General features: G+C 41.2%; 1 protein-coding gene across 20 annotated transcripts in view; it reads left to right on the plus strand.

Annotated features, from left to right (window-relative positions):
- The first annotated feature begins 837 nt into the window (after positions 1-837).
- Positions 838-13547, plus strand: part of NEB (nebulin) — a 215212-nt gene continuing 202502 nt past the window's right edge. For all 20 annotated transcript variants that reach the window (XM_059167362.1, XM_059167344.1, XM_059167346.1 and 17 more), the window contains exons 1-9: positions 838-943; positions 1561-1646; positions 2167-2231; positions 5873-5914; positions 7452-7673; positions 9685-9792; positions 10264-10368; positions 11044-11148; positions 11789-11893. In XM_059167362.1, the coding sequence (XP_059023345.1) occupies positions 2196-2231; positions 5873-5914; positions 7452-7673; positions 9685-9792; positions 10264-10368; positions 11044-11148; positions 11789-11893 (723 nt within the window). In that variant the 5' untranslated portion in view covers positions 838-943; positions 1561-1646; positions 2167-2195. The remainder of the gene's footprint in view (positions 944-1560; positions 1647-2166; positions 2232-5872; positions 5915-7451; positions 7674-9684; positions 9793-10263; positions 10369-11043; positions 11149-11788; positions 11894-13547) is intronic.

Here is a 13547-nt window from a genome sequence, read left to right on the forward strand (position 1 = left end):
GTTTAAGCCTCTCCCTTCAGCTCAGGTGATGATCTCAGGGTCCTGGGATCGAGCCCCACATCGGGCTCTTCGCTCAGCGGGGAGTCTGCTTCCCCCTCTCTCTCTGCCTGCCTCTCTGCCTACTTGGTGATCTCTCTCTGTCTGTCAAATAAATAAAAATCTTAAAAAAAAAAAAAAAAGAAAGAAAAGAAACCCAGTCACATATAAAAGAGGCTCTGTATTCCCAGCCCTGGGCCTTTACCTAAGGAGGGAGAAGATAATGAATGTGGTCCAGGCATCCAGCCACCCTGGTTTAGTAGCAAAAAAAGGATGGGGCCTATTCTCTCTAATTACACCCTGGGGCTATCTTAGCTAGCGTCACATTAAATATTTTCGCCTGTCATTTCATCTTTTCACCATTCTAACCATTGTTCTTGCCAACTTGTGGTTTCGTGGATTTTACTCCTCTGTTGACTTCACATGAAGGCCTGGAACTTACCTGGTGAGCAGTGCCAGGGGAACTGTGTTTACCTCCATGAAAGGGAGACAACTGACCTGACGAAAGCAGCTCTAGAGGGGTCACAGCCCCTCAAAGACATGCATTTTTTATCCAAAAAAAATTTTTTTTTTGCACGAGTGTGGTATTAAATGGGGAAATGAGAGATTAAACCTAAAGTGGAACCCCATGTGCTGGAAATTAAGTAAAATTCCATTACATTTGAATAGTTCTGAGCAAGCAATTTGTTACCCTTTATCCTTTAGTGGAATTGATGAACAGGTGGTTTTCAGAAGATCACGCAGTATATTTAGCTCCTGAAATTCGAGCGGCTCCAGTTCTGATTGGCTGCCGGAGCCACGTGATCATTCGGAGCCCAGGCACCATCCAGGCTCTTGCCTGGGGTTCTCGGGAGGGAAGAGTTGGGAGAGGCTTTGCTGCTGAGGAAATTGATTTGATAGAGTAAAGGTAAGGCCCCCTGATGGCTTTTTCTGTCATGTTCTTGTTGGAGATGTTCTGCAGCTTCCCTTGAAGTAGTTTCCAAAGTTTGGGGTCAGAACTGGGGAAATTAGGGATGGAAATGGGACTGGAGAAGTTTGTAACCCTATTACCCTCCTCAGGCCCTACTTAATCTGCCGTTGTGTTGTGATGAGAGTCAAGGCCTGCACTAACCAACCTACTGCTCGCCTGAGTTGGTTCTCCCGTCTAACAGACAATATTTTTAAGTTTTCGCCTTTGATTTTTCTTTTCTAAATATATTAGTATGTAAAAGGATCTGTGTTCTGCATTCCTATATTTATCCTGTTCTACTGGGCTTCATTTGCCTCCGAAGGAGTGGCAGTTTCCCTAGCTTAACAAAACCAGCCATGGCGGGGTATTGGTTTACACGGCAAATATCTTCGGGCCGAAGGGACAGCTGCTCCAAGTCATCATCCACTTTTATCAAGAAGAGTCCCGCTCTCTGGCGTCAAACTGAGAAGGCCTTGGGAGAGCCTTTCGGTAGCTCCTGAATTAGAAGCTTAAACCAAAGACCCACATTCTTAGATTTACTTCAGTCAACGCTTTGAACATTTCTTATTTTTCAGGTTTGAGGAAGAGCTACAGAAGCAGAAGAGAAATAATCCATATAAGCCAATGGTGTTCGGGAAACAATTAACCCCATTGCCTTGAGGTTTCTGTTTTTCTCTTTTCAAGCTACTGACAGATTTGTTTTTCTGTGTTCTAATTCCAAATGTAGGATAGACTGCTAGGGTGCGTTAGAGCCCTGGAGAGACCTAAAGCAGCCCTCCTAGAATTTCGGTGCTAGCGAAAAATTCTAACTTCTAGAAGCCAAGCTGACCTTCTTTTCACTAATACTTTTGCCTGAAAATGTTTTTCTGCAAGTATTTAGAAATGTAAATACCCTGTTTCTTTGAATCCGAAGCCTCTTACTTGCTTCCTTTTATAACTTTCACTAAATGGATTGTGTAGCTAGAAGTAGCAATATCTAATGTATTACTAGTGAAGGAATCAAGAGACTAATTTAAAGTTTGAGGTTTCTAGACGGGGATCTAAATATCTCCTGTCACGGAACCTGCAATGATCTACGGGTGTGTCGGATGGAGAAGTGTTAAATTCTGTTTTTATGGTGTTGTGATTTCAGTCCTAGGGATAGATGCTAATGTATTTTCATTTGTCTGGAATATGAAAAGTTTGTAGGTGCCACTACTACTCTGGGAAAATGGCAGATGACGAAGAATATGAGGAGGTGGTGGAGGTAAGATGAAAAAGCGGACTCTGACAGCCACGTATTTCATGTGGCGACAATCAAAGCTGTGTAGGTGAATTAATCATTTGAGAAATACATCATCTCTTATAACTTCACAAAGACTCATTATTTAAAGCATGAGAAAGTAATAGTTTATGTTCAGTTTCATTATAATTATGTGGGATTTAGAATTGAAAAGAAATATCACTGTTTCCCACTCTTGCTTTTCTTTAAACTCTCAGAAAAACATGGTGTGGGGTGAAGGCAGGTTTTAATCGATCTTCTGAAACTACCTCCATTTTTTTTTTTAAAGATTTTTATTTATTTAGCAGAGACTGATCACAAGTAGGCAGAGAGAGAGTGGGAAGCAGGCTCCTTGCTGAGCAGAGATCCCAATGCAGGGGCTTGATCCCAGGACCCTGAGATCATGACCTGAGCCAAAGGCGGAGGCTTAACCCACTGAGCCACCCAGGCACCTCTTGAATCTACCTTCTTCCCCACCTGCCAACCCTCCTGAGCAAGGGACAGAGGAGACAAAGGGACAATTCTAAAAACTGAACTCTTAGTTTCCACACAGCAGTAGGGAAAACTTACTCTTTGCTTCAACCAGCTGATTACCTAAAGGGTGATATGGAATCAGTGTTCAGGATAATATACTTAGGAGATTTTATATGTGAGATTTTGCATATATGTAAACGTGCACAGGTACCTGTATATATGAACTCATCACGCTCACAAGTGACATTTGGAGCCACACTTTCCTATCAACTCCCGTTCTGTTTACTTAAGTGAACAAGACTAGCTTTTGTGTTTAAATTTTGAAGAAAATTTAAACAAAGACTTAAGTGGACATCCTGAAAAATTTCCTCTGGGTTATTTATGGACATCTGATACATTTTACAAAGCTGTTAATTATCTATTTTATAAAATTTTGTTTTTGTCATGTTATGGTTTTTCTTCATCAATGCTTGCCTTCAGCTTCACATTCTAGAATCTCAAGGCTTGAGGGCTGTAATCCATAGAAAAACATTGAAATTGAATCTGAAAGTACTTAATTTACAATTAATGATGATCTAAGTATAGGGAAAACTCCACGTGCCTAAGATACTTGGAGGCAGTTTTGAAAACCTGTGCTTTTTATCAGGATGAAATTAAGAGCTACCCAGAACCAAAGTCTAAATGACAGTGCCAAAATTTAACTTTGGAAGATTATTTTAATGACTGGTCCACATTTAGATGAAGAAAAATTTGTTGTTCTACAAATAAAATTAATCTTATTACCGAAGGATTTAGGAACAAAACACAGAATGAATCTCCCACAGTATAATAATGATTATCTGTGGCTTAAGTGCCGAAGGCTACATTCTCAATGGTCAGTATTACTGGCGTGCATTTTCCAAATGTCCCCATGAGTTAGAATAATCACTATTCAACAATGACACAATTTAAAATTAAATTGCCTTCCTGTGGTAGTAATACCAGTAATTCTTTTTAGCCTCCAAGTTAAAAATCCCTTGGTTTTCTCAAAATAATTGTGTTCTTTGGTCATTGGAAGTTGTCTTCAGCGTTAGACCTGATTGATTTGACTAGATGTCACAAAAATGGGAGGGGGCTATTTTTCGGCTTCTCATCCTTGCCATTTTATTCCTATTACTGCTTCTGGGTCTGACTAGCATTTGCTAAACTGATAGACTTCTCACCAGGGAATGTTCAACCAAGGTCCCTCAGACCTCAATAAAGATGCCATGAAGAATGGAATGGTGGCAAATTTGAGAAAATGGTCAAGGAAGAGTTCAAAGCCAGGAACTGGCTTGAGAAAGAGATCTTCTAGGGGCCTTGGACATCTAAATAAAATTGTACTATCACTCTACTCAAACTGAAACTCGGATAGGAAGGAAAAGAAACGAGGATGCACTAATTAGTGGCACAGCTCTAAAAATGGGATTTGGCACATGAGTTAATGCCAACCATTTGGGTAGTGTTGCTTTTTTTATAAGCTTATTTCCAAGATACGTTTACCCATGGTGAGAGCCCAGGAAAGGTAAAACTGGATGGCTACCAAGAACTGCTTTTCCTTGGGTGCTAAGAAAATCCAAAATAGTCGTGAATCATTTGCTTTAGTTTAATACTTCCTTCTCCAGTCCCTGATGTTTTGTGTGGCCAGAGGCATGGTTCTCTGTGGATCATGATCAAACAGTATTCCCTAAAGTGTCCAAATGATATTTCCCATGTGATGAAGGCATAGAAAAGAGAAAGTCTCCGTCCTGTGGGAGCTTGTGGTTTCTCTTGCTATGCCTAAGGACCTACAGATGGATATTAAATTTTATTTTTTTAAGATTTTATTTATTTATTTATTTAACAGAGAGGGAGCACATGCACACAAGTAGGGCGAGCAGCAGGTAGAGGAAGAAGCAGCCCCTCCCAGAGCCCGATGCAGGGAACCATCCCAGAACCCCAGGATCATGACCCAAGCAAAAGGCAGCCACTTAACCGACTGAGCCAGCCAGACGTCCCTGGAGAGTAGATTTTTAAATTAAAGGACTAGTGCAGAAGAAAAGAAAGTGCAAGAGTAAGGGACATTAGGTAAATTTTATATTAATCTTCCTGCAGATGAAATAGAGCCAGTGGTCTATCGGCAATGGTTAAATAATTTGATAAGGGTTCACTGAGCCAAGGGCAGAAGAAAGGAGGCCACCTGAGGAAAATTTTATAGTTCGCGTTTTTCTCTCTCCTTGAGCATATGTTTTGATGACAGAGAAAAGATAAATGAAGCCTACAGCGATATACATTTTGTGAACCGAGAAAATGAGCCCAGTGTTTCATTTTTGTCCCTTTCCTTGCGTGCCTTGGCCTGAGTCTTTCGTTCTGCTTGCCCAGCTTTGCCGGGTGAGGCTGGGGGCAGGATTCCACTCCCTTTACGCATCTGAAACAAAATGTCAGCCAGTTCCTGTCAGCTTCTATTTATTGCTGGTGATGTCAGAAGTAGAACAAAAGTAGGTTTGATTTCAGATCCAGCCTGCAAGTACCTCAGAGCCCTCAATTGTCAACTGTAGCCTCACTTTCCCACATCTTATGCTGAGAGGTCCTAGCATTTCTCCTTCTCCCCTTGGCATTTGCAGATTTTCATCTTTGCATCCTTTCAGGACCATCGTGCCATATACGGATGCACCCCTCACTCTGGAAGGGACTCTCGTTCTTAGTAATTACGGGGACTTAGGGGTCATTGAGATGTGTATAGGCTTTTGAATCTAGTCTTTCCATGACACAGTCCAGTCACAAACAGTGGGTTATATCAAGTTCCTTCTGCACAGCCCACATACTCAGGATTTTGTTCTCCTACTTTCTCTGCAAATTATGCCCTGGGTACCAGAAGAAAAGGTTTTGCTTGTCATAAGTAAAATAACTGCCTCTGGCAGAGAACCCACTTCAGACCCTGTTCTCCTCACCTTGCATCTCCTTGCCTCGTCTGATGGCATTCACGTTAGCTTCCCTGAAGTTTCACCAAGCTAAAATGGCTTCCGTCATGTACTTCCTTCCCACACTTAGTGCACACCAACTGGGCTGTAGGGAAATAGTCCTGTGGTTCAGCCGAGGCAGAGGAGAAGTGACTTCTGCTTTGTTCTCATGATTCCTTTGTGCTCTATTTGTAGTATTACACAGAGGAGACAGTCTATGAAGAAGTGCCGGGAGAGGTAAGACCCAGCCCATGTCCACATGAGCTGCATGCTGATGAAAGCAGTCAGAGCCTTCTCTCCTCACAGACTCCCAGGGCTACAAAGCTGGCGACGGGAGAGTCTGAGAGAGAATCAGTCACTTACATGTGCGTTGCTGCTGATGGTACAAGAATGAATGCTACCTGTTTGACAGGTTATGTCACTGTCTTTGCTATTCAGCATATCCAAAGTGGCTGGGGATGGTTTCCCAATTGTTCATGTGGTCTTTTGGGGGGTAGGTGGTACTACTCAAAATAAGTAGCTGTTTATCATTGGCTATCACCACTCTGTGACTGTACCAATTGCATGGCCTTGGACATGTGAGTTGAACGGGGACCCGCAATTATATTGTTTAGAGTCCTAACTTGTGGGCCACCATCTGTGCCAACAGGGAATGACACCTCCAAGCCTTTGTCCCTGATGAGGCAATGAAATGTTACTTAGATTGTAGCACATAAGCCTTTCCCATGTGTATCCCAAGATGGTATTTTTTTAGGGTGAAATGTTTCACTTGTGCTTCCTTTTCTGAATGGAGCTGTTTCTCTTGAGCATGACAGTGATGGCTCTCCTGGAACCTGCTTGAAGAGCTTGTGACTGCATGAAACCTAACATTTTAGATGCTGTAAATTGGTTAATTTGTCACCATCAAGCATACATCAGTAACAATGGGCAGAAAACAATCTATTAGCAATGATCTGACAAAGTTGTCCTAGACATCCAATGCCCTTGTTGCCTTGGTTTCTCTTTACAAACCAATGCTAGATCTCGTCCATCGGTACAGAGGATATTTGCTGTGAAGGAAATCGTGCTACGACTTGGCTACTTACCTTCTTTTCTTACATACAGTATTTTGAACCTTGGACTAGACCTAAACTTTGGGCCTTAGTTTCTTCTACTATACAGGCTCTTGTAAGAAACCATCATCTCCCACCTACCACATGCATAGGACTGTTGTTAAGGAAAATTACCCCCCATGTTGTCATCATTGCCCTTGTCCACCTAAGTACGCATTTATTAGTGTACATGGCACTCAGGTTCATTATGGGACAAGCAACCCACTTTTTCTTAGACTCATTTAAAAGTGAACATGAAGTCAGGAAGTCAAGCTTTATTTGATGATCTTAATCTTTTGTTCTCTCATCCCAAGTTTGCTTTTCCTCTACCCAAACGATTTAAGAAGATTTTAAATGTTTAAGAATATTGTATTTCTGATTTTTATCCAACCTGAAAGCGTTTGGGTTCCTTTCTACACAAATGGAGTTTCAAGGCACTGTGTAGCAAGTTAGGAAGGAGTAACCTTTTGACTACACACTCTCCTGAACAAGCACATTTACATAATGTGATGTACCTTCACTGGACAGAGTGTATGATGTCCTGCTTTGGTCTGTTTTAGACAGGTAGAAGTTACAGGAGGGGTGGAAGTCTGACTTGTGATCAGAATAATGCCTTTATACCAAGATCACACGATCACAGTTTTTACTTCATAACAATGTTGAACTACGTGTCCCATTTTCAGACAATAACAGAAATCTATGAAACTACGACAACACGGACAACCACATCTGACTATGAGCAGTCAGAACCTTCCAAACCCGCGTTGGCACAGCCGGTACCGGCACAGCCGGTTACCACCAAGCCAGTGGAGAGGAAGAAGGTTATCCGGAAGAAACTGGATTCTTCGAAGTTCATGACCCCCTACATTGTACACAGTCAGAAGATGCAGGAACTCTTTAGCCCAGTAAGTTTCAAACAACTTCTGCTAATCTGGTTTTATTATTGAGAAAGTACTGACTCTCAACCAGCTGTTTTTGGCGCCGGCTGAATTTTGTTTCTCAGCCTTGTGTGAGACAAAGACTTCCCTGCAGAAATATAAGCTCTCGTGACTCTTGAATTTTCCTCTCATGTAATTCACTGGCACCATTGCAGCATCAGAGAAAGCATCCTTACTGCGATTATTCCCACAAAATAAGCAGGAGGCCAGTCACAAAGCATTTATTGGTATTTAATCAAAATCTGTTAGCCAGTCTAGAATCATGAAGTCATAAATAAAGATTCAGTTGAAATCCATTCACAGAAGCTAAAGAACATCTATTTAAACTGTGTCTGAGCAGAATGCCCTTACCCAGATACTTAACAATATGTAAAAAGGTCTTCAAGAGCTGTATGATGAAGAAGTGTAGTTTAGAAAACCAGGATCACACTAAGAGCTCATCTGAAATGAGGATCGGAATGTTTGACTATATCTTAGAACAACGTTTTGTTTGTTTGTTTTGTCTGTTTGATTTTTAAGATTTTATTTATTTGAGAGGGACAGAGAAAGAACAGGCAGGGGGTGGAGAGAGGGAGAAGCAGGCTTTCCACTGGGCTTGATCCCAGGACCTTGGGATCATGACCCGAGCTGAAGGCAGATGCTTAACCAACTGAGCCACCCAGGCGCCCCAGCTCTGTGGTTTTTAACTGTGGCTGCACATCAGAATCCTCCGGGAGTTTTAAAACTACTGATACCCAGGCTGTTCTGGTTTAATCAGTCTGAGGTTGGGACCTGTGCAGGGAGATTTTTAAAAGCTTTGAAAATGTGAAGCTCTGGTTGAGAATCACTGCTGTTGAAGGTCCCTGGTCCTTAAATTTCCATGTACAGTTAGACTGTAATAATTTATACTGATTGGCAGTAGATTGAGACCCATGTGAATGGATCTCATTTGTGGATTGTCCATGCAAGCTGATGTCTCACTAGATGGCCTCATTGCACATCCTCCGGGAGCTTGGAAAAAATGAAAAGCAGCTCATGGGAACATTGAATTATATAGGACTAAGGACTTAAGTCAAAAGCATCCCATTGTGATTGGTCGGTAAATGGCCATGTTTGGTTTAGTGTTAACTCCTGGGGACTATTTGGCCAATTTCCAGTTCAGATTCTTGAATGGCCTAAAACCTAGTTTCCTAAGGCTTTGGGCTCTAAAAACAAGATTATCTTGCCTCCTTTATCATTGCAGTATTCAGTATAACAGAAAACTTTTTTTGCCCATTTAGTGCCATAAAATCTCATAAATTCTGATGATAATACCTAGAATTTCTGATAGTCTGAAGAAAATGTTGGCAAAGGTTTATAGTATTTTTAAAGTGGTTAGTGATAAAATCAAGAGTATAATTTAGATTGTTGACTACATTTAGGAGTACAATTGAAGCATTAATAATGATAAATTATGCACATTGTTATTAAGGCAAGAACTCATTGTATATTTAGCGGAAATAATGAAATTGCATTCCTTTTCAAAATACTCCATAATTCAGACTTTCCATTAATTCAGCTGGTGTCTCAGCTATAGAAACCATTAAGATTTAGCTACAACTTCTGAATTGAATATTTTTGCATTGTATTAGCAATCAAATCTTTTCAGATAATTTCTATATTTATTTTCTAAAATTATTGAGGTTCGGACTTTTTATGTGTGCATTCAGACAATGAAAACATTGAGAGAATCATTTTAGGGCATTTTCAAGACAATAGTCTGTAATAGAATTTCTACTGTCTCAAGTATCCAACCATGTTTAGGAAGAATAATGAACAAATCTATTTTAGTTTTTGCTGAGAATCGGACAAGGGACAAAAAGAAAGCTGTTATAACTGATAATTGTTAGAACTTGGAGGATTTTTTTTTTTTTTTTTTATCAGAAGGGGTGAATGTATTGCTTGAAATTTCTGCTGCTGTCTTGTCAGGTTTTAGGCTAATATCTGATATTCTTTTCAGAATAAATACAAGGAGAACTATGAGAAAGCAAAAGGACAGCCATACGCCATCACAACTGATACCCCAGAACTTCGCCGGATCAAGAAAGTGCAAGATCAACTCAGTGAGGTGGGCTGCATTTCTAAAATAAAGGCGAGACATGTCAAAAACATGCCCATCTCTGGGAATTGGGGGCCTTAAAATGTATAGACAAAAAGAAGAGTCGAATTACTATGAGCCAGTCCAGAAATCTAGAGGAAGTGTTGGCTCAAGATTGTGCGGCTCTAAATGCGAACCCCAAGAGCTATCTAAAAGCTTGGCTTAATAAGTGAGCAAGAGATGATATGAGATGGATTCGAGTTCACGGTGGTCCTCCTCGGAGGAGTGCAGGGAGGTTGAAACTCTGCCAGGAAAGCAGATATGCAGGGAATGTAGGAGCTCGGCAGACCTTTGGAGATCGCAGTTTTCTTCCTAAAATGTAGGAACTTTGCTTTGCGGAACAGACAGTGAGTCGTCAGGTTAGTGCTCTTGGGTTATAGATTTCCTTTACTGTACTCACATGGGCATGCCTGTCATGAACTCTGTGCATTATTTCTGCAGGTTAAGTATCGAATGGATGGCGATGTTGCTAAAACTATCTGTCACATAGACGAAAAAGCAAAGGACATTGAACATGCAAAGAAAGTGTCGCAGCAAGTCAGTAAGGTGAGGTCATGGTGTGGATGGCTGGGATGCTGAAGAGCATGTAGGTGACCTCTATCTGGCCGTAGAGGAGAGAGCTGGACAGGCCTAATCCTGCTTGCCAATCTGTCTCTTTTGAATCCCGGGCATTGTGAACTCACAGTGAGGGAGACCCAGGCTGCACGTGCGTCATCGAGGCCACCGGACGACTGAAGTGGGTTGGAAGGCCTATGGTGGCCTGGAAAGGCAGGCCCAGTGTTGCCAGAGTCTCTTACTTATTTTTAAACCAGTCAGAGAGCTTAATTTTTACAAGAAATCCTCAAATTTCAAATGTAAGCAACTAATTTAAAACATTGTAAAAAATACCATATAAGTCAAAAGGAACATGTCCCCTATCCTGATTCAGCCAATGGCCAAGAAGTTTGCAGCCTTTGAAAGGAATCTGTAGGAGAATCCTAATCATGATTTATTTTTAAAAAATCAGACTTTTCAAGTAAAAGCTTACCAGCATAGGAAAAGTATTAATGGGACATTGATGTGGTCAGTGTTTTCCTAACTGATGCTAGTAACGCATAGGCACATGGGCAGCCTTGGTGTGAGGACACTTGGAATTTGAAAGACTTCACAGCTCTCTGTTCTCTACACCCTCATGCCCTTCGGGGAGACACGAACCACTGGTCCTCTGCTCTTTCTGTCTAGGTTTTATACAAGCAGAACTGGGAAGACACCAAGGATAAGTACCTGCTTCCCCCTGATGCCCCTGAACTTGTCCAGGCAGTTAAGAACACAGCCATGTTCAGTAAGGTAAGGGCTTCTGCTCTGTCGCTGCTTCTCTCCTTCCCCCACATAAATCAGAGCAATACCCAGTCCTCTTGATGATCTGGAATGCTCACTTTTTGTGAGTATCCTTGAGCCATGTGGGTTTCAGGGATGGAGGTGAGCAGGGAGGAACTGAGAGGAAAGCTTTTGAGTAGAGTGAAGGAGAGGGTCTTGGGGGGAAGCTAAGCAACATGGGGAGAACGAGTAGGGGCGAACGAAGATGCACCTGGGAACTGGCTCTCAAACATTGGGTTACACTTGGGGCATTTCTGGCTATCACGCTTATTAAATGCTTTTCATGATAGAGACCATGCAAAATATTTCCTGGCTCCTTACACTTGCATTAGTCCTTGTTGTAGGAAGCAGGTACAGTCCCAGAGAGGAAATGAAACAAAATCAGACACATCTGCCCTTCTGAAAATAAGTTTTGTCAAAAGAAGAGGACAAGCTAATAATAAATATGACTTGGACTGAGTGGAGAAGAGGAGGTTATCTGCAGATTCTATTTACCTTGGCTTTTACCTTGCCTAATTTCTTCTTGCTACTGATGGATAAATTCAAAATCGTGTATTTCGTGTAAGTGGGAACTCACTTTCTCATAATTTTTCTCCCTTTTCTGATTTAGAAACTGTACACTGAGGACTGGGAAGCTGACAAAAGCTTGTTTTACCCGTACAACGATAGCCCAGAGCTGAGAAGGGTGGCCCAAGCCCAGAAAGCCCTCAGTGACGTAAGTCAAGTGCAGTCAACATTGTTGGGGAGTGCGGTATCGGGACACCTCAAGTTATGTCTTCTGGCCAGATATTCACTGCAATTTTTCAAAAAGGCTAAATGTCATTATAGCAGATGAATCTGTCTAGAATCATTATGGTGTCTTAACTAGACATCACATTATAATTTTATTAGACTTAATTTAACAGTCTTGTTTTTTTATTAGGTGAAGAACCTGAGTCTGAGACCACATAGGTCGTTAGTGGCAAAGCCCAGATTAGAAGCTTGGTCATGTGACCCCAAGTTCTTTCCACTGTCGCATGTGCCCTATGTTTCCTTGGCTGGAGTTGAAGTTTTTTCTGTGACAATAGAGTGGCATTTTAAAAAAGCCTTTGGGCTCATAGACACTTTCTCAAGTATATTAAGTGAAAAATGTTATTGAAGGCTTTTGATTTGCTATCCTAATTATAAAGTCTGAATTGTGGTGTGTCTCCCCTTTTCTACATGGACTGACACACTTGTCCAAACGTGTTTGTGTAGTTCTCTCACAAAAATCTCTTGCCATCAGCTATACATAGAGGATGTTTCAGAGACATGGAGGGTATTTCAGAGTTCATAAAATGTCAGCAGTCCCCACTGGCCAGAATTTTAGTGTCTTCGACCTTGAAAACATTTTTTTAAAGATTTTATTTATTTGACAGAGACACAGCGAGAGAGGGAAAACAAGAAGGGGGAGTGGGAGAGGGAAAGGTCGGCTCCCTGCTCTGCAGGAAGCAGGGAGTAGGGAGCCCGATGTGGGGCTCAATCCCAGGACTGTGGGACCACGACCTGAGCTGAAGGCAGACACTTGACCAATTGAGCCACCCAGGTGCCCTTGAAAACCATTTTTTTAGAGGGATTTAGCAGGCCAGTTGAGTCCCTATGTTGAAAGCACCAGCCGTAGTAGAGAGCTCCACTTGATTCTAACAGTTGCCCTTGTTTTGAGGAGCTTTATGTCTTGACTCCTGGATTTGCTAGAGTCTGTATTGAAAATCCAGACTTCTGCTCTTGTCTTCAGGAGAACACGGTTTTAAAAAATAACAAGTTGTTTTTCCTTGAGTTGTCAACTAGACCCCTCAAACCTCTAACACTCACTGTGGACTTAACAAGTCATTTGGTGTCTTGAAAATTACTAGGATTTATTTCTAATGGATCTTAGAATCTTACCTTGCCTTGTACTGGAATTATGCATAATCATTTGATGGTGTTTCCAACTTTTGAGGTCTTAATCTTTTATCACCTCTCACTCTATATCATTTGCAAATTTAGGGGACATATTTCTATCCCAGTTTTCATACAGTTGATTAAAATATAGCTTAGGTGTACTCCTGTTTTTCCATAGAGTAAGTTAAAAAATAAAGAAGCCATAACAAAAATTTAAGTCTATCTAGTACTGTACTGGTTTTAATATATAGGGGCTTATTGGTTCTCTTTTAAGTTAGCTTTTTGGTTCTGTATGTCATGAACATATAATATTATTGTGTAACCTTTTTCAAGTGATCAGTAGTTACTTGTTGAAAGTCCATTATGCATACATAGCTGATGGGATAGAAAGGTATGACAAGAAGTTTTCATCCTTTCCCTTGAGACTTTATGATCAGATAAAATGAAATTGTTACATATTAAACAATAAG

Source organism: Mustela lutreola, chromosome 3 (assembly GCF_030435805.1).
Source record: "Mustela lutreola isolate mMusLut2 chromosome 3, mMusLut2.pri, whole genome shotgun sequence".
NCBI classification, from domain to species: Eukaryota; Metazoa; Chordata; class Mammalia; order Carnivora; family Mustelidae; genus Mustela; species Mustela lutreola.